General features: G+C 34.0%; 2 protein-coding genes across 2 annotated transcripts in view; one reads left to right on the forward strand and one right to left on the reverse strand.

Moving 5' to 3' along the window:
* The window catches only part of Scp2 (Sarcoplasmic calcium-binding protein 2), a 57,199-nt gene that overhangs the window by 23,424 nt on the left and 6,415 nt on the right, over window positions 1-27,360 (forward strand). Inside the window, exon 3 of the mRNA XM_089695060.1 lies at window positions 26,844-26,908. Within this exon, the coding sequence (XP_089551186.1) occupies window positions 26,851-26,908 (58 nt within the window). The 5' untranslated portion in view covers window positions 26,844-26,850. The remainder of the gene's footprint in view (window positions 1-26,843; window positions 26,909-27,360) is intronic.
* On the reverse strand, window positions 21,191-22,297 carry LOC149488303 (uncharacterized). Its single transcript, XM_089695307.1, has one exon. It carries the CDS (start codon window positions 22,295-22,297, stop codon window positions 21,191-21,193), a length of 1,107 nt encoding a protein of 368 aa, XP_089551433.1.

Raw genomic sequence — 27,360 nt, forward strand, 5'->3', positions numbered from 1 at the left:
GTTATACTCAAAAAGAAGAGAACAGGTGCTTTGCCTTTTTTGGAATTTCTTCTTACTTTTTAGAGTAATAAGTAGTGAGTAATTTTAATATAAAATATAATTTGGGACTTTTTATTATACAAATCATTCGTTTCAAGAAACTTAACCGTTAAAAGGCAGTCGTACTTTTTATCTCTATCCTCGCACCAAAATGTATGAAATTATTCTGAAACAAAATGAAATCACGAAGTAAAAGGCCGAAAAATAATCCAGAATGTATAATAAAATAAATATAATCAAGCATTAGACTTACTCAATTCCCTTTTTTACTTTATTAACATGGCGTACCGTAAAAATAAAAATAAATTCATTTTTTTTATATTCATAATTATGTAGACGACAAATTAATGTTCAAATGCGTTGTGTGATGTTTTAAAACAAAACTTCTATTTTACGAACTAAATAAATTTTAATTAAGAGCTGACGTGTGTAACGACTATCCCAGGGGGGATACTTCTGTTCATTTATTTACGTGTGAAGGTAAGAATGTAGTTACGGAAATAAATGTATACTGTGGCGACTGTCTACGTCATTGGGATATATAGAACTTTCCTATACTTCTCAGACTGCCTCCTTGATACAGTGGTTAACGCCTGAGCGTAGCACCGAGGGGTCCTGGATTCGATTCCCGGTGGGGACGAAAAAAAAATGTCTCGATCTGGTAGGACATAGAAGGCTGATCACCTACTTGTCCCTAAAGAAAATCGATCAGTGAAACAGATGTATAATGCATCTGCCCCTTACCCCACTAGGGGACATGGGACTTCACTATACTTCTCAATAACACTGAATAAGATGACCCTATATTATAGGTTTGATAAAATGGCTCTTTGCTATTTTATTTTCATGTGCAGTTTGCCGTCGCTACATACATAATACAAGTACTTAAGCAGCTTCCTAATCATGTATCAAATAAATAATCGAAAGTAATAAATATAACTATATCTTGCGTTGAAATAACTATCTTGTTACTCTGATTGATCTGAATTAGTTTTGTTTTATACAATAAATATATATATATGACAACACTATACATGTATAGCTAATCTTTTTTGTCTTGCAAACTTCAAAGAAAACATAGCGTATACATTAGTATGGGAAACGTTAGTCCTGCGATAACGAGTAAAGTACGTGAGCGAAGCCGCGGGCGTAAGAAGCTTTAACCTTCCCTGTGTAGGAAAAATATGTTTTAGAGAAAGGCAAACATTTACGTAAAATGAATGAATTTTACATTCACTAAGAACATATTTATATTATTTATTTATTACCTGATTTTATTATTGAATACATGTCTATTACAAATAAGAGGAAAATCATAATATGAGTACTTAATCTTTCAATATTTCTAAAATAGCAACGAATATTAATTAGTCTAATGTTATGAAAGGTAATTTATTACGTAATCTATACTATATAATATAAAGCTGAAGAGTTTGTTTGAACGCGCTAATCTCGGGAACTACTGGTCCGATTTGAAAAATTCTTTCGGTGTTATGCCCATTTATGGAGGAAGACTATAGGCTATATATCATCACGCTAAGACCAATAGGAGTGGAGCACTGGGGGTAAAACCGCAGAACACAGCTAGTATATTATAATCAGAAATAACTGTATATAACTTTTTTGTTCCGTATTCATTACATCCTGTTACCCACAAGGAGTCACAGGAATTTACTTTTTTAACTATATGACGCTTTTTAAGATTGAATTTAAAATTTATATAATTGTTTATTATCTAAATTCTCGCCTTCCTCGATAAATGGGCTATCTAATACCGAAAGATTTTTTCAAATCGGACCAGTAGTTCCTGAGATTAGCGCGTTCAAACAAACAAACTCTTCAGCTTTATAATATTAGTATAGACTCGTTCTTATATCAGCCATATTCCCAAAAAAGCACTTACAAATTCATAAATATTATCATATTCAAAACTCCAAAACATTCAAATACGGATATACGTAATACGAATAAGGAAACATTTCCAAAATCCACTTGTATTCCATTATCCAAAACGTATGTATCATAAATTCTGTCCTATCGGTCCCATCTCCCGACCTTCCGTGTTTATACAAACCTTTTTCAATGCACGAATCCAACAATACATTCAAAGTATGCCACTTGGATATTTCGACAGGTTCCTGAACACGATCACGTACGAATATAAATTTTCCTTTTATAATATGGGACTGCAAAAGCATTCATATAACACGATGGAAGGTATAAAGTTCGCCAAAAATCTTCTTAATATATATAAATCTCGTGTCACAATGTTTGTCCTCAATGGACTCCTAAACCACTTAACAGATTATAATAAAATTCGCACACCATGTGCAGTTCGATCCAACTTGAGAGATAGGATAGTTTAAACATGTAGGTACCACGGGCGAAGCCGGGGCGGACCGCTAGTGATATTATAAGTAAAATGGTGTAGATAGGTTACCAACACAACATTCGATCTTCAACGGCACACTAACGCACACACGATTAGACGTCAAAGATGTTTCAGTTATCGTGATCAAAAAATGACAACTGCAGTAAAATGTTGATAATAATTAATCTATCTACACCTTACAGTGGAGCCAATTTAATAGGCAACATTTCGTCTATCAATTTTACCTTCGTAGAGAGGTGACCTGTCTAAAAACATCGATTAAAATTATATATGCCTATGCCGTCCTTACAAGGTTACGTTGTTGAATTTTGTTGAACTGTCAAATGTGACTCTACTATAATACTTACAATATCATTGCTCGCCGATATTTTCTTCGCGTGTTTGACAACTGTGAAGCCCTGGATAGGTTTTTATTGCCGTCCCTAGGGGACACTAACAAAACATGACAGCCTGCCAAAGACATACGGCATGACTCTTCCATTTCATTTTATAACTTAATTAAAACATAACACGGAAAATCACTCAGTGAAAAACAAATTATGATTGCTGAAACAATAACTAATGTAAAAAAACGGGTCCCTGAAAAGATCCTAGTTAGGTCTAAAGGCATTGAAATTTAAATACCGATAAATCAAATATTGCTCTAAATGCACTTCTAGATCGTTAAATTTATTGGAAGCAATCTGAAACCATCGACAACCATATAAATAATTGTAAATCCGAATCGTTAAATTCGGTATTCGGAAGCTTTCTAGTTTTGATTGCGACCACACAAATTGAATTTATTTACTGGCTCTAGTTCCGATATTCTAACAGCGTCTAGGTTATCGAGATCCTGAATATTAATGGACGTGGACCGATTCGAATAGGAACTATTCAGGAAGGTAACTTGGGAATACAGCTCTTTATTGACTGGGAATAATGTCGGGTTAAGGATGTGTCCTTGAGGCACCCCAACGTATGTATCGTATCATAATTTATGTTGTGATTATCTACTTTGAAATATATTCGTATAGCCAAATCAACTTCACTTAACTCAATAAAATTAGATTCATCCGTAATACATTTCCGTAATACAAACGACCAGGATATAGCATTATTCTAGAAGTAAATTTAAAAAAAAATGGTTGTCTGTAAAGTCGGTTTACTGACGATAGTTGAACGTGACAACGTCCGATTGTGCTTCTTTGTCGCTCGTTCCGCGCTCTCGCTTGCACTTCAAGCCTTACATGGAACGCCTCAGAGCGAGGTAACGCCGCATGAGTCATGTTTTCTCGTGCGTGCAGCCGGCTCTATCGAATTATAAGTTCTTGTCACGTCAATAAATCGTTTATTTTCCACCATAATTTGAAAAGTTATTATTTTGTTTTAGCCAAAAGGCTTGCCTGAAATATACATAATATTAATTATAAGCTACGTAATCAAATTCATTGTATCGACTCTCTGGCTACAAGTATCGCGCTGAAATATTAGTTATCTACATTCTACACTAGAAGTTTGATTGTAAATACATGTCCGATTTAAAAAGGATATATAAGCTTAGCATTTAACCATTTAACAAGAAAATGTTCACGTCGAATACGATGACAAAGTATCGGTTTTAAATTCACAGCGCAGGGCCAAATTACAAAAATGTATGGGATTGACATACGCCGCGTTAGATCACGTGGTCTATCTAATGTCAATCCCATACATTTTTCCTTTTCTAACTTCGTTATCGTTTTTTAATTGTTACTTTGTCTACGGGCCCTGCTGTATCAAAAGAAAAAGAAGAGGTTCGATTAAAGTTACTCATATGTACTAGAATATTCCTACACAATCTCTAAGTTCCAAAGAAGCTAATATTAAATTGCATTTAAAACTTATACAAGAGGAAACTGTGAAAGAAAACTTGCAACATTGTTATCGGGATCGTTCTCGAGTCTAGCTTATGCGACTGAATTTTAATAGAGAACCGTGTGTGGCTAATTAATTGCTCTACTATTTTGAACCCTCTTCATATTATGTTAGAGTAGCAATTCATTATTCATGTATTAGTGATTCTTTGTAATTTTAGATTCGGAGGAAAGTTTGTTGAGAATTTAGCTAATTACGTTTTGGTTATATACGTTTTTAGTAAATCCTACTAATATTATAAATGCGAAAGTTTCTGAGGATGGATGTATGGAACCGATTACAATGAAATTTAGTAGGTATGTAACTAGGTAGCTGAAGACCCGGAATAAGAGATAAGCTACTTTTTATCCCACAGGAATTGTAAAAATACGGGTCTTTCTTAGAAAACGCGGGTGAAGCTGCGGGCGAAAATCTAGTAGCTTAATAAAGCTAAATGCGAATAATTAACAAATAAAAGGTACCTACATAGAAAAGAAATGCCTTGACTTTATGTATTTACGACATTTAAATATTTAGTGAAGAAAAAGCTAATCCCAATAAATACTCGTAAAATAACCAGTTAAACACTCATGATTATATAATCTTCTTTATTACAAACATCACACAACAAACAAACATAGTCAGGTGTCTAACCTAGTGCTATATATACCTTACCTTTAATATTGACCGCTAAACAGTTCGTATTTTAAGATTACCATCTCAGGTTATCGCGACCTTCGTTGAAAACGTAAACACGCTATTTTAATTCAGAGGTGTAATAACTTGCCATAAATTGGGGTAATTCGATAGAAATTGTGAAGTATTGTGATTAAATTATTCGTAAACATTTTTATAACAAAATTCTATTGCATTTAAAGTTTTCCTTTGTATAATGGGTATGTAATAAGACTATACGGCCTTAAAATAATGAAAAAGATCTTCAGATTTGTTTGTCCGTTTCGATATTGTTTGATTTATGAATTATATTACTAAGAATAATTTTAATGCTTTTCACTTATAAAATGTAAACTGGTTAATCCTGTGTTATTTTAATATACTTAATTAATGTGTTATTTCTCTAAAAATTAAATGGAAGAGCAAAATCAAGGATTACAAACACATTTTCGTAAAAGGCCATTAGCAATATCGAAGCTAATTAAATGTGAATAAAAAATTTGTGTATAGTCACTAGATAATAATATATATAACAAAGTCGCTTTCTTTGTCCCTATGTCCCTATGTATGCTTAAATCTTTCAAACTAGGACGCAACGGATTTTCATGCGGTTTTTTTAAAGATAGAGTGATTCAAGAGGAAGGTTCTGGTATATAATTTATCATAGAGAAAGCGGGCGAAGCCGCAGGCGGAAAGCTAGCCTTTATAAGGAAATAAAAAAAATTATACCTTATATCAAGTTACGCCAATCATAAAATGTATAATTTATTGTAAAAGGCTTTTTACCGCATTTCACGACTCGGTCGTAACTTTTTTACGTCATCGATTACATGAAATGTACATTAGAACTTAGAAGTTATAAAACAATCAGGCACAAAACATGATATTATAGTTATAATAATTATACCTTTACTTATGGTGATAATCCAACTATTGATATAATCCGTCCATTAACGTTTTGACTTGTAAATGTTACGTGGCTATATAATTAGTAGGGTACTCCTGTTGGTCTTAGCGTGATGATTGTATAGATAGATAGATAGCTCATTTATCGAGGAAGGCTCGATAAATGAGCTATCTAACACCGAAAGAATTTTTCAAATCGGACCAGTAAGTAGTTCCCGAGATTATCGCGTTCAAACAAACAAACTCTTCAGCTTTATAATATTAGTATAGATTATTTCGGTAAATAGTAAAAAATAAATCATGATATCTAATATCAACCCACTTTTTTAAATTTAATGACTGTAAAGACTTTTTACATTTTAATACTTACGTTTTGAATTTGAACCAACCCTATGTAGTATATTCAGTACCTAATCAAAGATTTATCAGCTCGTGCAATCTTTCAGAATTATTGTTATAACTATCTTTCCGCCCGCGACTTCGCCCGCGTTTTTAAAGAAAACCCCGCGTAGTTCCCGTTTCCGTGGGATTTCCGGGATAAAACCTATCCTATTTGTTAATTCAAGTTACTCTCTATATGTGTGCTAAATTTCATTGTAATCGGTTTAGTAGTATTTGCGTGAAAGAGTAACAAACATACACATACACATCCATCCTCACAAACTTTCGCATTTATAATATTACCTAGTAGGATCTAAAAACAGGAGTAAAATATATAATACAAATATTTTTAGTCGTGTCTTATTAAACGATAAACATCATGCAATTTATATATTGAGAAGAAGGGTTCTAAGGGTAAGGTTTACAAAGGTTTGGGTAAGGATATGGATAACCCATTCATCAATATAAATAGTAAATAAGGACAAAAAAGCTTATCTTCTCAAGGGTGAACCTTCCAGCTACAAATACCTATATCGTTATATGCGCCGAAGCATTCATTTATTCAAATATTTATTTAATTTACGAACATTTTTTTTAATCAACATTATTCCTTCATATTATTTAAGAGGCCATATCGATTTTAGAGTGATTTTGACTTGTTTCTGTAATTCTTTAGGCGCTCGTTTAACAAAACTAAATTAGTAACAATGTGTTTTATTATCTTAAATTAAAGATTCATTCAATATCTAAAATATGCTCGAGACAATTTATTGATATTCATTGTCCAGTTTGTTTAATAGCCAATAACCTGAGGCGTGTTTCAATTTTTTCCATGCGGGACGTTCGTGTCTTTGTAGTTTACACGGAATTTAAAAGAAGAAGTTTTCATATAAAATATACAACAGTAAAGACACTGAGACATCCTAAAATATGCTCGAGGCAATTTAAGTACTTTTATTCAAAAATTCAAAGAAAATCTAAGTTAAAATAGCCTTACTTTGATGAAATTTTATGTGTATTTGGTGTCGAATTTCTAAAACATACAACAGAGTAAAAAATAAATAAAAAATACACATTAAATGATAGATTTATGCTTAAAAATTTGCAATCAAAAAAATACATATTATATGATTTATGAAAGTAATGGAATATTTTAAAGTTCTCTAGAATTTTCGATTATATACGGGAGCGCAAACGCTGTTACGGCAGACCGCGCTCCGCGCTTTAGGGAGTAGGACGTGTTGCGCTGCTCCGTCAGACACAAAATTACTAAAGTACGTTTTTCCCGCGCGTAGTAGGCGGGAAGCCCACGATATTAGATTAGAATTGGTGGAGTAGACGATAACGAGATAATAAGGTCCTATAATGTTTCCACTTTGAGCGCTTTCAGCCTTTGCTACTCGACTACACGATGATCGCGTTAAAACGTAAAAATACTAGCTTTCGTCCAGCGCAATTTTGTATTAGGACTCTTAACAACGGTCCGGAAAGAAGTTTCTACAGAGAAGTGCTAGTAAGAAATTCTGTATGTGCTTTTTCTCTTAGCATATACATAAATTTTACATAGAGAGTTGTGTTAATAATAAGATTTACACAGGTACACAAAATAATTATAAGTCAAGTTTCACATAAAAATAACAAATTAATTTGTGTTGTAGGTAACCTTTTCGGATTAAATATTTAAGTAAAAAGAAAAATGTTTTATGGTTTTATGAATAAAATTGAATAAAATGAACTAGTTTCTTAAACCACTCCTCTAAATGTCGGTAAATACAGCGGGTGTGAAATATTTTCTTTATTTTAGATTTTATTAGAAACATTAGCATTTGAAAAAGCTTTTGAAGCAAGAATATTACTCTCTTCTCTGAAATATTACGGTATGTTCTTGTATATTAAGTTATGTATAGCACAAAGGACATTTAAGGTAGGTATTGAATATATAAATGTTTTATAAAAATAATACAAAGGCATAACAAATATTATGATTATGTCCTGAAAAAATACTTATAGGTAAGGTAAAGTATAGGAATAGGTACTACATAAAATCTAATTAAGAATTTAATTTATATATCTAAATATAACGGTGCATTTACATCAAACGAACATAGAGCTAGACACATTTAGAACATTCTTTCGTGATCTTAAAACTCGTATGCAGTGTTGTTCAGTAGGTATTAGAACAGTGCATAGAATCTTTTCGCACGCACTAAGAACAACGAAAGAATGCTCTACGCCTGTTTACACTAAAAGAATTTGACACAGTGGGGTTAGAATGTGCGTTCACTCGTTTGATGTAAATGCACCGTAAGAAAAATATATTAATATTCTTTTGTTTCTAGAAGAAAACGAAACACATTTAACTCTACTTTCTCATGATTTTCTTTGTTTACAAACCTTCAAGGCATTGGCATGTCAAATCATACAATATGATTGGATTTGATAAGAACAATCAATTCTTTTTCCCATTCAACGTCGCATGTAACATGCAATACACAAATTTTCAACTTCGATAACGGGCACGGGTCTCGATTTAAAGAAATTTATGGCAAGTAATTGTTAGCTTGAATAAGAAAATCATAAACAAATATTACGTTTCGTTTATTTGAAAATGTATGGAAAAAGGATGTCCCTACTCCCTACGCAACTTGTTAAAATGAGCAAGGATACTATACGCACCTTGTTAAAAAAGTTAAATGATGTAGGAAGTAGGAACTGATACTGTCAACAGAAACTATAATAAGAAAGTAAAGTTAGGAAGACTTCGTTAGTTTCAAAAGCTTAGTCCTTTTGATTAGCTGCTGGAGCTGGGATGAAAACTAAAAGAGAGAACATTGTAGCTCTACCTTAGGCAAATCTTTGCACCGATGAAAGTATTTTTAAAACGGTTGTATCGTTTTTCAGCTTAGGTATGACAAATAAAAACAACTATTCACTTACTTAACTATGTTGGAAAAATAAAAATTGTCACAGTATAACTTTGGGCAATACATGGAGGGGCATACTATGAATTAAAATAGAAGTCGTAATATCGATAACTGTTTACTTAAATATGTTATAATTTTTATTCTTTTTTAATTTTTTTTTTCTCATTCGCTTTTAGGCGGATTTACATTCTTTAAATATACTCATTTATTTTATGCTCACTGTCCAATAGTTATTGACACCCGCTTTTGCAACCCCTTCATACAAAAGCACCATACAACCAACACATATTTTACAAGTACTACTACTAATATACATAGTATAATTTTACACGTATTATGTAACAAGGAATTTTTAATATCGCTAACCCTAAATCAGATTAAATTTATCGACTCAAAGATTTATTACGCTAGTCGGCAAATATAAGGTAATTTTGGATCCATCAATCAAGATGGCCGCCGTCGTGTAACAGTCACGTGGGTTTAATATAATTACGTTGGGGTCATAGCTGGGATTTACCCTTTAATTTATTAAACATTTGTGATATAGGAAAGGATTTTTATCGTTGAATAACCAAAGTATTATTTTTATTCATCGAACAGAATACGACATTTTGCCCATGAATTTATGGTGTACCTAGTACGCAAGTAATTTTATTCTTACCATCATAATAAAATTTCAGCAATAGAAGCATGCATCAGCACGTGATCATAAATGCCTATTAATATAGCAACACAAGTGCTGTTTGATTTTAAATAAATACAAAAACAGTACAGAAACATTAAATAATCCAATAACTCTATGTGCTCAGATAAGTATGCACTCGGCCTGCATGAAGAAGATTGACCGAATCGTAAATAAATCCTTTGTCTTTGTAAACTGAAAAAAATGGCTTTTTTAACCTGATGTTGATATAACATATTTTATTATCCTAAACATGAACATACCTAACAAAAACTTTTTAGAAACTTTTACTTACCGTGATAAAATAAACAACAAAGAACATTTGTAACACATTAAACTTCTAAAGACTTAAAAGGTCACTAAGATAGTGTAACAGACATAGCTATAGTAAAACTGTGTCAAGCTAAAAATTGTCAAGAACTGCTCAGAGTGTAGACGCCTGACATTCCATTTGCTTTGTTCAGTTCCTATACGAGTAGATTTCTACCCTCTGTGCTTTCCTATGAACTACGTTTTTATCGATTTAGTTCTTCATAAGTGGAGAATGTCTTAAAGTCCTTTCTTAGTACTTACCTACATTGTAAAAGGCAGTACGTTGCCAAATTGTATGATTGTAATGCTCTATAATGGTATTTCGGACTGTGTTGATAATTTATTGAGTCAATCATCACAATTTGGTAATGTGTAAAATAAATTATTTTTCAATTTTATGTAAAATAAAACAAATGGAGTAAAAGTCACAAGTTTTCGAACCGTTTTGAATATTTTGTGTTTTCATTGCTTACTGTGTTGCTTATTGTACACCGATGACGTAGCGATTATTCTGTCGATTCTGACATATTATTTACCAATAATAATTAATATCCAACCATCTGTTATCAACAGATAATGATTTCACCAATGAACTCGTGCTCAATTACTACATGTCTATTTCATAGGACTGTGATTTCATAATTATCATTTACTTTGTAGTTTGAAATTTAATTACAACATGCAAATTAGTTTGTATAATTATGTGTACACTCATGTGTATCGAATAGTAGTTTGATTGTAATTAGTATTGTTTGAGCCTTCGAGGTATAGTTGTTTCTGGTTAGTTAATTTTAGAGGTATAAAAATGAAAATCCTGGATTTAATTATTATTTTTGTATTATCATTAGATGAACAGTAGATGACATTAAATATTGTAGGATTAATTATTTTCAGTATGCTTACTTATATTTTTCGATACAAAAACTCATTTTATGAAAAAAATAAAGTACTTTGTTAATAAAATAAGAAGTTGACCTTTTTACGTCAATTTAGAAAACAAAAGCGTATAAAAATTTGCGTAATTATTTTTAAAGATGTTCAACTTTTTAAGAGAATCATTATCTTTTGTATATTGAATTGTTAGACGTTTTTATTCATTGGATATTTAAAAACTGTTTCTTAACAACCTATTAAGACTGTTGTATCGAATTATTTTTATAATTAACGATAAGTCTCTTTTGTAGTTTAATACAAACGCCTTGTTATTATTTTTTCAGTCTGTTATTTTTTAGCAATCAAAATATATTTTAATTATTTTTGAGTAGAGTTATTACACAGTATTCTGTATTAACTTTTTCTTCAATATTTTATAAAATCTAGGTACATAAGATTTGAATTTACGTCTCTACATATTATGAACGATGACGCAGAAGTAGTTAATGGTTTTTTTCTTTCGATAATGAAATAAGATTACGCAAACCCTTACAACCCCTATTTATTCTTTATTATTATTATTACCAGTTCAGGTTCAACTTTAGTTGTTCAGGCGTTTAAATAACAATAACGTTCGTTTCTGCATAATACTATTAAATAAAATAATATACAAGCATTTTTATTATTAAACCAAGATTCCTAATATGCTTCATAAAAAATACTGATGAAAGACACAAAATAAATTCTGTCCAACTTTAAATGAGCACCAAAAATAAAAATAAAGTACATTCTTTAGAAACTGCACACAATAAAAAGATAAGTGAATCACCAACTACACTAAATGTGAAACTTCAAGCAGAATAACTTCATTTTGTGATAACACACTTTAAACTTTGAAAAGATAACAGTTTATTTATTTTTATAAAGACAAGTGAGCAGAATGTATTGCTTGCGGGTGAACATGATTTTGTAAGGCAGTTTATACAATAACAGCCGTACAAATAAACGAGTTATAAAATTTTATGCAAAGAATAAACTAAGAATAAGGAAAAATCATACAAATAAACACGAAATAAATGTAACCTAGTATAACTTCGTAATAAGTATTCATACTAATGCTATTCCGTCCTTATTCCGACTACCACCCTAGTATAAGTCTGACATAACCGAGTATAACATATCTTTTAGTACATTGTGCTGTGTTTTATAAGTTTTAAAAGCAATTTTCAATCTAAATTTGAGATAGTAGCAATGAGAGTAATACGAGAAGTAGAAAAAGTTGAGCAAATTAATAATTTCATTAAGTATTGAAATGGAAAATTTTGTATGAAATGTCAAAACATATACGAAATTATGAAAAACCCTTTTGATATTTATAATGATTTATTTATTTACGGAATGCGCCAAACCATACATAAGTAAAATTTATTTCTAATCTTATCAGAATAATATAAACTTTCGTTGAAAATATAAATCTTCTAAGCCTGGAGTTGTATGTTTTGTATTGTGTAACTCTCTATCTCAAGGTGGGTTTATCTTCTATTCTCCAGATATTGAATATCGTTCTCTTTCATTTGCTTGCATATTAAATGATATGTTTAAATTGTTTACAATGGATATTTAAAAAATAAATAAACAGAACATCGTATGATGAAACTTCACAACAAATTCGACGAAGTCAAACGAGCGTCAAAATGACAGCACCAAGACTTAACCGTAGACAATTTCGATGTTTTTCATAATTTTGTGAATGAATTGCTACGTTGCCGCTTCGCTCCTATTGCATAGCGTAAGCATAGTTACATCGACGTTATTCCAAATTTATTTGTAAGAAATTATGACATCCATATTCTTTATTTATTCCAATCATATCTATTCATTGCATAAGGTTTGAATAAGCAAGTTTTTATTTGTACGGCTGTAAATGTTTAAGATAACAGTTAATCTTGAGTCTTTTATGAGGATATATTAAAACTGAAGATACTAGAAATCTATATAATAAAAAATATCAATCGCCAAATGCTTTGCTAAGTGAAAAACTCGACAACGGCTAAACCGATTTTGTTAATTATTTTTGATATAAAACTTCTTTAGGCGCGTTGAGAGTAAAAGTTCAAGGATGCATCATGGTAATACCGTCACGTCATGAAGTAATGCGACGATTTTGGTATCTTTGAATCTTGTCTAAGAAGTTTCACTTCTGACACATGTGATCGGCATACACGCTCTTTTTTATAATATTTCTCGACCTACAAGGGTAGTTTAAGAACTATCCTTGTTGGAGAGAAAACATGTACCACGAGAAAAGCGGAGCGGACCGCTAGTGTATACCTAGTGTACATAATAAATAAAGAAAGGTATTATATTCCAAGAAAGCTAATAAAGAGCTACGGAAGATAATAATCTTGCTACTCAAAATAGATTCTTCACATGCGATTAAGATTGCGAAGTCTTGTACCAGGGCAATGATAGTCTTAGCAATTACCAACACGCATGAAAACCGAGAATATTCTAGACTAATTTGTGAAAATAGTATTAGTATTAAGGTATTTTTAACACACCTAAAAATTAACATTATGGATTATTAGTGTCATTACCTATATCATCTACCTCACCTATATCAACATCTACGTAAAATATGCCAGAATAGATATTTAGTGGGCATTTGGCATACTTCTACTCTTCAATAACATATCGGATATGCTAAGCACATTTCGAGGTACACAATACTGATAACATATGTACACTTTCTTACACAAACATGTCTGAAAGTTTACGTGAAGCTATCGATCGTACTTGCCTTGCCAAACGTTACATAACGGTTTCGAGTTTTGAACGCTCCTCGTAAATATACCTATATTTTAGTATAAGATCTTTGGGGCTAGTACTGGCCTGGGCTTCAAAGCTCAGGCTTGCGTATTTAGTAAGGTCCAATGTCTCTTTGTGGTATGATGTTGTAGTTTGTGCTATCCCTTGCTGTTCGTACAGATATATACGTATATTGTAGTATCGCTTGGGCTAGTTCGTCTGCAATGCTACAAAGCTCTTGGTTTGAGTATTTAGTAAGGTTCATTGTCTCTTTGTGGTGTAGTTTGTACTATCCCTTGTTAGATGACAGTGTGATGAGAGCTATGTAAGCCACTATGGAATATTTATGTGGGCACTTTGATGTCTCCTGTTAGAGATCCCTGGTATTGGAGAAAGCTACAGAGGAGGTTATAAATGTTTAAATTCAACATGCTGTATCTTGATCTCCCAAAAGAAAAATTTAGGGAATAAATCTATACTAATATTATAAAGCTGGAGAGTTTGTTTGTTTGAACGTGCTAATCTCAGGAACTACTGGTCCGATTTGAAAAAAAAATTCGGTGTTAGATAGCCCATTTATCAAGGAAGGCTATAACCTAAAGCCTTCCTCGATAAATGGGCTACGCAATGCGGGTGAAACCACGGAGCACAGCTAGTAAAATACAAAATAATAGAAAATTCCTAAGTTTAAATATAAGGTTAGAAGGAGAATTTCCTCACGTGAGATTTTATTCCTTCATTCTGCCCTCCGAGACCTTATTTCCGTGGGAATCGAAATGGAAATTTGGCCTGCTGTATCATTAATTCGCAAACCGCCAGCAAAGAGATTGTGTCACGTGATTTGATTATATTGGTCTCGTGTGTTTAATTTTGGTTTGTGTATATGGGAACTCTAGGTAAGAATATGTATTCGTAGCAAGGAAACAGCTAAGAATATTGAGTACTAAGAACATTAATTTCTCTCAAGATCTCTTCTCGAAACGTTTAATTTTTGTCACAATTTAAACTACATAATTTTTTAGTTAAAATAATATTTAGTTATACATATTATCACTACATAGTATAAAACAAAGTCGCTTTTTCTGTCCCTATGTCCCTATGTATGCTTAAATCTTTAAAACTACGCAACGGATTTTGATGCGGTTTTTTGTAATAGATAGAGTGATTCAATAGGAAGGTTTTACTATATAATTTATTAGGTTTTAGACAAAGCGGGCGAAGCCGCGGGCGGAAAGCTAGTAATGTTATAAAACAATATAATTATTATGTATATTATCTCAGCTGAGATGGTAATGGCGATAGAGATAATTTTCGGAAGTGTTACAAACTCCATAATAATAATAATATATAATAATAATTTATTTATTGATAAGACATCATAGGTCCACTTGTTAGTAATTTCTTAATTACTATGTTAGTACATTACATTAATTATTTAAATATTATCATTTTACAATTTACCACTTATATGTCACTTTATTTTTATTGATATAGGATGTGTGTACTTGCTCGCAATGGTGCAAGTACACACAATCATATCTGTCTGCGATCATTTTTAGAGCAGTGTTGGTACTGCCCCGCACCCGGCGCACCAGAGATGTACATCTCTTCCGTATTATACTATAAAAGCAATCTACCCGAGCTTCAGCAAACATCCCTGATGCGCTACAGTGGCGAGGCAGCCCCATCAGCGCTCTGAATGCGTTGTTATATTGAATACGCAGAGCATTGTATGCCCGACGACCATAGTTATACCAGAGGCTGCACGTGTAGAAATTAGAGCAATATGCTCTGAATAGTGTTAATTTCACTTCAGTGGAACAACGAGCAAACCTCCTGGCCACCATGTTCGCACGGACCGACAACGCTCTACGCTCCCTCTCTATGTCAGCATTATCCTTCAAGTCGGATGTCAGTATATGGCCAAGATATTTATATTCATTGACTCTTTTTAAAACAAGCCCATTCAGGGTGATTGGAGGCATTGACCGGGGTGATTTCCGGCCTGCCTCGAAAACCATAACCTCACTTTTACATGCGTTATAGAGCAAGCCATGACCATCGGCATACCTTTCACATATAGTAATCAACTTACGGAGCCCACATGCTGACGCGCTCAATAAGACCATATCATCTGCATAGCTAATATTATTGACACAAGTGTCATCAATATGACACCCAATATGAGTGTTGCTAAGTTCAACAATAAGTGCATTAATGTACAAGTTAAAGAGTGTTGGAGAAGTCAACCCTCCTTGTCTTACCCCACATTCAAGTTTAAATGTGTCCGAATGAACACCAGCCCAACGAACTGTATTGGCCTGGTTACCATACCAAAACTGTAAAATCCTGATCAATTCAGGAGACAAGTGGTAATCTCTAAGCTTCCTCCATAAGACCTCATATGACACCCGGTCAAATGCCTTGGACAGGTCCAGAAAGCAGGCATAGATTGGGGTTTGCTTTGATGTATAGTACCTGATGACATGTTTTAAGCACAGGACAGCATTTTCAGTGCCTAGTCCGGCTCGAAAACCGAACTGGTTATCATGTAGATTTATAGAGGTTTTTAAAAGCGGTTCAAGCATCCCATCAAAGACCTTGGCAATCACCGTAGCCAGTGAAATGGGTCGGTAATTGCCCTTGTCTGTGAGATCGCCGGTTTTATTTTTTACAATTGGTACAACTACTGTCTTCATCATGTCATAAGGCAGGTAAGAATGACTGATACATAAATTGAACAGTAAAGCAAGTACACGCGACATGTGGGGTCCAGCATAGCGCAGATGCTCGATGCTGAGACCATCATGACCAGGTGATTTCCCTCGAGTTATGCAGTTTATTCTATTTTGAATATCTTTATCAGTGAACCGAATAGTAATATCATCGGAGGTCTCAGCATCCGGCACCTCTTCACACGAAGCCACTTGCAAAGGTTTTACAGAAAAATGACATTTAAAGATATGGGCAATTTCATGTGGATCACTACAACCTTCAATAGAAGCAGGAAGGCTTGGCTTTGCACTTAGCTTATTTGTTGCCTTCCAAAAACTATGAAAATCTTTGTTAGTATTATGTGTTGCTAAAGTATCCATTTTGATTTTTTCTTCATTATTTTGACACCATCTTAAACGTGATTTAAATATGCGTTTGGTTTCACGCATTTCATCATATATTCTACCAAATTGTGGTTGACCCATGTCTAACCAGATTTGCAAGGCAGACCTAGCCTTCCTATATGCTGGAGCCACATGTCGGTTCCACCCCACAACTCTTTTTCTCCTACAGGTATGCCTATGGTCATCACTACTACTAATAGCGGAGTCACATAATATTGATATAATTTTGTTATACATATTATCTAATAATTTTCTATGTTCCATGTCATTACAATGCTTATTACAACACAAATTTAATACATCAGGAAAAGATAACAATTTCAATTTATCATTACAATTTTTGTTATACATTTTTATTTGTTCAGTATTCCGTTCCCCCCATACAATTTTATTAAAAGGAAGAAATGTCCTTGATATCTTCACATTTACAGACCCCAAGTCACATTCAAGAATCAAAGGAAAGTGATCAGACCAGAAACTATCATACTGTATATAACAATGTCTTATTGTAAGCTTAGTTGCTTGTGTCACCAAGCAATGGTCTAGCCATCTCTTACTACCATGGCTATCACTAATAAAAGTAAAGGAACCAGAATTTAATCCTAATAATTCAATTTCAATACAATGCCATTTTTGTTCATTGCAAAAATCAATCAATTCTTTATAAAACAATTCATTTGGATGGGCATTATAGTCCCCTAACAAATAAACATATTCAGTATTTTCATTGTCTATTATACAACTCACCGATGCGAGACAGTCCGTAAACTCCGTGAGGTTTATAACGCAGTCTGTAGGCATATAAACACTTATCACTAATATATGCTTTCTATTCACTTCTAAATGCACTGCACATATTCGCGGATTGTGACACTGAACACAACGGGGAACATATCACGCCTCCACAGCAAAGCGACCCCGCCATAGGGTCGCCCTTGTAGTATACTCGCCGATGTGTCCACCGCCGAAGTCCCGGTATATTGAAAATCGCTATGTACATTATTAAGGAATGATATGTCATGTGGCAGCAACCATGTTTCCTGAAGCGCAATAACGTCAGCTGATTCGCATAGTTTGCGAATTCCATCGATCGAGCGTTTTATAATAATAATAATAATTCATTTATTTATTCAAGTAACCAGGACTCATTTTGTTAGTAACAATTATTATCTTAAAAATTATGTTAGTAAAAATAAAATTTATGACTGCTAGAAATGTACTCCACCGCTACAAAGCTATCAAGGAAGCAGACAGTCTGCAGCAGTGGTTCACATACCAGCAGTCGAGCCGACTCGCTATACAGCGCATGATTTCATTGGGGCTGTCCCGCACACGGCGCACCAGGGATGTGCATCTCTTTCGCATTGTAGCGTAAAAACAGTCTATATGAGCTTCTGCAAACATCCCTGATGCGCTGCAATAACGGGGCAGCCCCATTAACACCCGGAACGCATTGTTATATTGAACACGGAGCGAGCTGTAAGAATGTTGAGTATGACTAGCCCATAGGCTGCACGTGTAAAAAGATGTACAATACGCACGAAATAGGGTTTTTTTAACTTCATTAGAACAACGTGCAAACCTACGAGCTATCATATTTGCCCTCACTGCCAGTGCCCGTCGTTCCCTTTCAATATCATCATCGTCTCTGAGTCTAGGGGTCAATATGTGTCCGAGATATTTGAATTTAAAGACCCTCCCCAATGGCACTCCGTTCAAACGTATTGGGGGTAAAAAATGCGTAACTCGGCGCCCAGACTCAAAGACCATGACTTCACTTTTCTTAGTATTGTAGACCAATCCATGAAGAGCAGCGTACTCTTCACAGATGGCCACTAATCTTCTAAGACCGCAGATTGAAGCACTCAGCAACGCCATATCATCTGCGTAACTTACATTGTTAATGCAAACTCCATCAATATGACAACCAATCCTTTCGTTGCTGAGTGATTCAATCAGCTCGTTGACATATACATTGAAAAGCGTGGGCGAACTTAACCCCCCCTGCCTCACGCCGCATTGCAGCCCAAACGGCTGAGATAAAGCCCCCGCCCATCGGACTTGATTGATCTGGCCTCTGTACCAACATTTAAATGTGTTAATAAGAGAGGACGGTACATTAGCTTTCTTTAACTTATCCCAAAGGATATCATAAGAAACCAGATCAAACGCCTTCGACAGGTCAAGGAAGCACGCATATATTGGCGTATTTCGGTCCATATAGTACTTGACAGCCCACTTTAAAGACAATATTGCACTTTCCGTAGAAAGTCCCGATCGAAATCCAAACTGATTTTGGTGTATTTCTACGTACCTGTTTAGTTGTTCATTAAGCAGGCTGTCAAATACCTTTGCAATTACCGTTGCAAGAGAAATAGGCCTATAGTTGGTCTGGTCCGCTAAATCACCTGTTTTATTTTTAACAATTGGCACTACGATAGTTTTTGTTAAATCACTGGGAAGATACTTATGCTGAATACACAGATTAAAAAACATTGATAACACTCTCGATATGTGAGGCCCTGCATACTTTAGGTGCTCAATACTTAGACCATCGTGACCGGGAGATTTTCCTTTAGACATTTTACTTATTATTCGCTGAATTTCTAAAGCAGTGACTTTAAATTCCCGATCATCCTGATCCACAGTATCAGGCACAGACAGACTCGGACCTAATGGAGACGTAACTTTAAAATGCTCTTTGAAGAGGTTAGCAATACTAACAGGATCATTAGCGCCACCTACAGATACAGGGAGGCCATGTTTACAGTTCAGTTTGTTAGTCTGTTTCCAAAAAGAACGAAAATCTTTACGCGAATGATGTGACGCTAAGTTGTCCATTTTGATTTGTTCTTCATGGTTCTGACACCATTTAAGACGTGCTTTAAAAATTTTTCTAGATTCACACATCTCATTATATTCAATTCCAATGTGTGGTTTACCCCTCCGCGCCCATACTGAATATTTATACCTGGCCTCCCTGTATGCACCAGCCACAAGTCTACTCCAACCTATCACTACTTTCTTGGACTTGCTACGTCCCGAACAGGCCACGGCAGAGTCACTGAGACCACGCACAATCAATTCATACAACTCGTCAATTGCGCTATAATGGTTTTGATTATTACAGACGCCGTGCATGCAGCTTCTCAAGACTATAGGGCACTGTATTAAACTTAATTTTTCATGACATTTACTTGTATAAGATTTTATTTGATTTATATTTCTATCGCCCCATATAGCCTTGTTTACACTACAGCTAACTGGTGATTTTTTCACACACACATTTTGAAAAATACATTCTAAAATGAGAGGATAGTGATCAGACCATAACGTATCATACTTTACGTATGCCGAGCAGACTGATTTACGCGCAGCTTTAGTAACTACGCAATGATCTAACCACCTCCTAGATCCGTGCGACTCACTGACAAAAGTGTATGTGTTTGTGTTTATACCTAACAGTTCCGTATCAACACAACTCCATTCGAATTCTTTACAAAAATTTAACAATTCTCCATAGAATAACTCATTTGGATGTGCATTAAAGTCCCCTAAAATATAACAGTTTTCAATGTTAGAAGTTTCAATAATCGCACTCACCAAGCTAAGGCAATCCGTAAAATCCACTAAATTTTGCGCCGAATCTGTCGGCATGTACACATTGAACACTAAAACAGACCTTTGCTCTAGCACTATTTTCACTGCGCACACGCGTGGGTTATCACTGCACTGCACAATCGACACATTGTTGAACACACTCTTTCGCCATAACAAAGCTAAGCCTCCGTACGGCCTGCCTCGCAACACGCCCGCCGCAGTGTCCACCGCCGACGTTCCCGTACAAGCGAATTCATCGCTAATATTGTGTAGGTATGAAAGGTCATGCGGTAGCAACCAAGTTTCTTGCAACGCAATTATGTCCGCGTCCATACACAACTGCCTTATACTGTCAATAGACCTTTTACTTTTATACTTTTACAGTTGAAGCTTACAAATTTACACATAGCATTATTCTTATTACACACTAGTGGTCCGCCCCGGCTTTGCCCGTGGTACATATTTCGCAATAAAAGGTAGCCTATGTCCTTTCTCGGGTATCAAAATATCTCCATACCAAATTTCATGCAAATTGGTTCAGTAGTTAAGGCGTGATTGAGTAACAGACAGACAGACAGACAGAGTTACTTTCGCATTTATAATATTAGTATGGATTGTTTATATGTGACTTGCCGTTGGAGCGAAGCTCATATGGACGTTTATATTTAAAGTGTATAAACTCCCTGAATATTATACCTTTAGGCCATAGCTTTTCGTCTAAAAATAAATGTTTCTTTAGACTGCATACAAAAAATTTGTAAGCACAATATTCACTCGATTTTTTAATGTCAATTTTTTCCAATTCAACACTTTCTTTAGTATTTTTATAAATATATTCACATATATCGGCCTCTAAAGTATCCTTATGCACATTCGTTATAAATATAGGTATTTTTCTTTCCGCTGCTTTAAACGTATTAAGTATATCTGCTGTGCCAATCCTTCCTGATAATTGTTTCTTCTTGTATTGTTTACGCCTTTGTACCGTTATCCAGCCTTCATTTCGTTCAATGTTATTGACATTTGTCATGTCAGATTTGTTCGGACTTCTCATTGGTTGTTTAATAGAAACTTCGTGTCGCTCATGTGACGTCATTGCGAGGGAGTGAGAAGACGGCGACCGCTCGTACCTCTCTTTTTGACGCAGCCGCGAGCCGTTATTTTTCCGTGGCGTCAATTTTAATGTACCCTCTTTATATAACATGCTCGTAGAAAACGTTTTTTCATTACTTTTATGCATGGAATATTCCTTGGTTATTGTAGTTGGGGTAATTGGGGAGCCATATGAACAGCCTGCACCCCTTTTAGAGTTGATATTATTCGTAGGAGGCGATGAAATTCTATCTCTTTTTATCTCATTTTCCATATGTTGAAATTTCTCCAGCGTTACATAGGAAGACTTAATGTTTTTTATTTCCGACTGCATTAACGTTATATCTTTAAGTAATTTCGTCACATCAACATGATCAAATGTCACGGGCGGTAATTTTTCCAAGTCCCTGGCCACGAACACAGGAATGACATCAGGCTCAACGGTCTTGAGTAGATTAATTATATCGTTAAGAATTCGATTTTCTTTTCCTTGTCCTTTTCGAGTCGTTTTTGGTTTATGTTCCACTGGAATTGATTGTGATAATAAAGTCCAGGACGTATCGACTTGATCTCGCGTAAATGCGGACAAACAAATTCGCACTAAACCGTCCTCACTCATTATGGACAGCTTATTTTGTATAAATGCAAGCATTTCGTCAATCACAATATTACAATGACAACACTTTAAAGTCGACATCGTTAAAACGTATATATAGATAGGTTCTCGTTCACACAACCGGCGCCAACGGATGCGCACGCGTGACTGATACACGAGGGTACAATTTAATTCATCCAATTCTCATTTTACCAACAAAAAGGTTACCATATCCGTTCAAAATCCAAACACCATGAACAAATAGTGCCAATATCCAACAAAAACATACCAGCCTATCACAACAGCCATAAAAATAGTTCAACCAAGGGGTTTGAGAAAGGACTTTGAGACGCCATTTCAATAGCTCAGAGGCCTCCCTAATTATACTCGTGGACTCAATGGCTCATAAACAGGAAATATAGGCGTATAGAGAATTTCAGCACCTAACATTACTGACGTAATGAAAACCACAACCCATGTTCATTTGAAACAGAATAGCCTGCACGTTGATTGCGAGGCGTGACTAAGCTACTCATTTGGAAAGATAGATTTGGAATGTACCTTTTGTATGGAAAATAAGTTTTGCAAATTGTAACTAGTGTTGTTTTTGATGTCATTTACTTTAAGGTAATTGATTGAGTCAAAAATTGATATACCCATTACGTTACTATGTCCATATTTAGATGATGTTATAATTCGTAAAATATAATAGAATCGAATTGAGTTAGTTTTACTTTTACTTGTTTTTATTGTTTAGACGTTTTTATTTGGTGCTACCATTTATTTAAATAAAGAGCAGGTGAATTATATGTTAAGTGAAGCAATTGAATACTTGATAAAATAATTCATATAATTTCCATCTATTTTTAACACAATTCAATCAAGTTCACATATTACTCTATATTTTTAGTTTAATCAAAACCGGTTGATAGATAGGATAGGTAGGTTTTTCGGAAGCAAATTCCACACTTTAATCTAAAAAGCAGTTCATAGCATTAAAATAACCATTAATATTAACAATAACAATTGTATATTAAACCTATAAAAAAGGCACAGCTGCTGTAGACAACATTCGCGCCATACTAGAGTAAAGTTTATATTTGTATTTTGCACGTATGCATAAGAACAAACTGTTTTCCATAACTTTCAAAGAATTTAATTTAGTTTTTCTATCGTTTTCCTTCAAACAGAAGCTTATTGTGATTATTAAAGACAAAAATACTTACTGAGTACTTACTTAGTAGGGAAAATGAAATTTTTTCAATTATTGTAGTTTTAAAATTGCCATTTTGATATTTATGTTTTAACAAAGTGTACCTTTTCATAAAACCAGATAAATTAGTTTTTTTCTTTTTAAATAATTAAACCTAAAACTTCTGAACTTTTTCATTAGTTACTACATACCTTCATCAATTTTCAAAGGACACAACTAAAGTACACTACCAAAACATCTCGCAAGGACCAAAATCAATAGGTTATAGAAACACGCATAGTGCCATACAATACAGGACCTAACAGCTATAGACTACAAGCCCACATATGAAAAAAATATGGGTCAAATGAACCACCACGGGACATATCTAGTACGAAAGAAGAGCAAAAAATAATAAGATTAATCACAATGCCGTCACTTGTAAGCTGTCCAACTGAGTGCAGATGAGAATTGAAAAGTACAGGTAGACTCGGTAAATTTTGGTCATATATTTTTGTACGGCATTCTTAACCATCGATAGATCCATTAAAAATAATAAGAAACCGCTCAGTGCCGTACAAAAATGTTGGTCCACCAAGTCGGAATTTTAATTTCATTTCCGAGAGTTACCGGGGGTAAATTTGGTCATTTGACCATGTACGGCATCTGTGTCATACTATTGCTATACTGCTTTTAATCCATTATTCCGCAACGCCGTACAAAAATCATGGGGACAAGGGGAAAAAATCGAGAGTTGTAATCCCCTCTCTTTCCCCACTCCAGGGGGTCATTTGACACAACACGAAATAAATTTATTTTTAAAGTATTTTATGCATAGATAATATTTTTTCATGTGCCGTACATTTTCGTTGGTTCAAAGGGGAAAAATCTGAAAAAGAAAAAATCCATATAACGAAATATTTGCTTTATATTTTGATAATAAAATATAAATAAACATTAATATTAAGAAGCTCGAGGTGGTTAATTATCACCTTGGAAAGTCGGAGTCAAGTGGAATGGACTCTGTTAAATTGATGAACTAATAAAAAAGCTATGAACGAAAAGATGTGAATTATATGCAATCAGCCCATGAATACAGGTAAAGTCACAAGCAAATGCTAGTATTATATACATGTTCAAAATGTACAAGTAAAGCGCTTTCAAATGATACCAAACACGGCATATTTATCTTAACTTTATTTTTTTACTCTGTATGTTTTGTTCGCTAGAGGGCGCCACATTAGATTTTGTGAAACCCCATATAGCCTTTAGCTAGCTGGTCGCTGGTTATCCAGTGAACAATTCAGATGCTTCTAATGATATGTTATTTGTCGAATTCTGATAAGTAGTTTAGAAGTTACGAGGGAATAGATGAACATATATACATGACCTGTCAAAACCATAACCCTCCTTTTGCTTTGCCGTAGTTGGCTAAAAATATGTTAATGCCGTACTGTATCAAATGGCCATAAAGCACCCTTAAAATTGTAGCTTTCGTCGCTTTCATCAGCCTAAAAGATGTGGTCTGCACAAAAATGTACGGCATCGTTTTTTCCTAATTTATCTATGTTAATACTATTTAAAACAACGAATAAAGTGTAGAAAACCATTACATTTCATTAATCTACGATGTTTAAACTTTAACAAAATTTCTGGTTTTGCATTTCTCTATAACTTTTTTTAGAACGGTTTCTTTTGAACGGCAATACTATACAACAATTGAATTTTACAATATCATGTTAAAAAAAAAGTTCCCGTACAGGGTCAAATGACCTTACAGCTCTTTATATCAAGAATTCGATGAAATTAAGATGATTATTGGTATACATTTAAAAGAACAATTATTTTTTGACGGCATTGCTTTTAATAGTACTTTTGAGTGCTAGATAATGTTTTGGAACCGAAGCCGTACTTAGTCAAATGACCCCCTGGAGTGGGGAAAGAGAGGGGATTGCAACTCTCGATTTTTTCCCCTTGTCCCCATGATTTTTGTACGGCGTTGCGGAATAATGGATTAAAAGCAGTATAGCAATAGTATGACACAGATGCCGTACATGGTCAAATGACCAAATTTACCCCCGGTAACTCTCGGAAATGAAATTAAAATTCCGACTTGGTGGACCAACATTTTTGTACGGCACTGAGCGGTTTCTTATTATTTTTAATGGATCTATCGATGGTTAAGAATGCCGTACAAAAATATATGACCAAAATTTACCGAGTCTACCTGTACTTTTCAATTCTCATCTGCACTCAGTTGGACAGCTTACAAGTGACGGCATAGTGATGAATCTTATTATTTTTTGCTCTTCTTTCGTTCTAGATATGACCCCTGGTGGTTCATTTGACCCATATTTTTTTCATATGCGGGCTTGTAGTCTACTATAAATTTTGCCCAAAACTATTACCTGTGTAGCTAAGCGACCCTTGTGATTATGAACACCTGGTGCCGATTGGATATTGATAAAATATTTCTAAATATCACCATTGAGTATCGCGTTATGTTTTAGTAAAAGTGTAGGAATTTTGTTGAAAATCCATTCAGCTCTTTCGTACTTTTTTGGGTCACGTTGATGATAGATTTTCATAGTATTTGTTTAGTAAGGACATTTCCTTACTAAACAATTAAATTTTAAAGGGTAATTAATCTGCTATTTCACAACATAGTATAAAACTAAGTCACTTTCTGTGTCCCTACATCCGATGTTCCAATGCTTAAATCTTTAAAACTACACAATGGATTTAGATGCATTTAGATTAATTAATTAAGCCAATAATTATGACCTAAACAAAACCTTACACGACAATAAAGGTAAAACCTCATTAAGCACAACACAAAAACATAATTTTTATGAAAATAAAAACTCTCAAAAGAAAAAAAGATCGTAACTACATTTCAAGCGCTTGAAGCAATTAATTTTCATAACGTTTATGTTTTTATAGCAAAGTTAATTGAAAACGAGTGAAAGTTGATGAATGCCGTTTATTCACATCGATGTATGAATTTCATGATTCCAATACGTAATTGAAGTGACTGCAGTGAAACTTTGCAACAGACTTTACTTTGACGATAAAGCCTGGGGACATGACATGACAGCTTGTTTTGATTGTACAGTTTATATTTTCCTAGCAAACATTTATTGCACTGTTACAGTTAGGATTTTTACGAAAAGTTTCAATGATTGTTTATATCTCATTGATATTTGCTTGCAAACTTTTATTGTAAAATAAAAGCAGGCAGTTTGGATTATTGTGAATGAACTACACGCACTTCTTTAGGCACTTATTATACGTACCATAATAATAAATTAAAGAAAAATAAAAATTTATGATACGATACTGAATCTGTGTGATTAAATAGATTTATTTTTGTTACAGATCAAACATGTCCATCTCTGAGTTCAGACGGAAGAAGCTTCTCTATGTCTTCAACGTTTTCTTTGGTAAGTTTTTTTTATTATATTCGTATATTATTTATTATGTTCTGTTCTGTTCTGTTCTTTACTATATTATGTTCTGTCACAATTAGCATAATCTAGTAATTTAAAACAGGTCGAAGTTATAAATAGTGAACGTTATACCGTAACGATATTAGTATTTTCTTTAGTTCATATTTCAATGAAATATAGACTACAGGCCCATATATAAGAGCATAAAATAATAAGATTCAGCACTATGCTGTCACTTGTAAGCTGTCCACCTGAGTGCAGATGAGAATTTGAAAGTACAGGTAGAGATTTCTTCCCCTTGTCTCCATGATTTTTGTACGGCGTTGCGGAATAATGTTTTAAAAGCAGTATTGAAATAGTATGACACAGATGCCGTACAAAATCAAATGACCAAATTTACCCCGGAAATTGTCGGAAAATAAAAATAAATTCCGACTTTGCGGACC

The sequence above is a fragment of the Colias philodice genome, chromosome 5, assembly GCF_061535455.1.
Source record: "Colias philodice isolate Cphi_HAF_F1 chromosome 5, ilColPhil1 Martin Lab GWU primary, whole genome shotgun sequence".
NCBI classification, from domain to species: domain Eukaryota; kingdom Metazoa; phylum Arthropoda; class Insecta; order Lepidoptera; family Pieridae; genus Colias; species Colias philodice.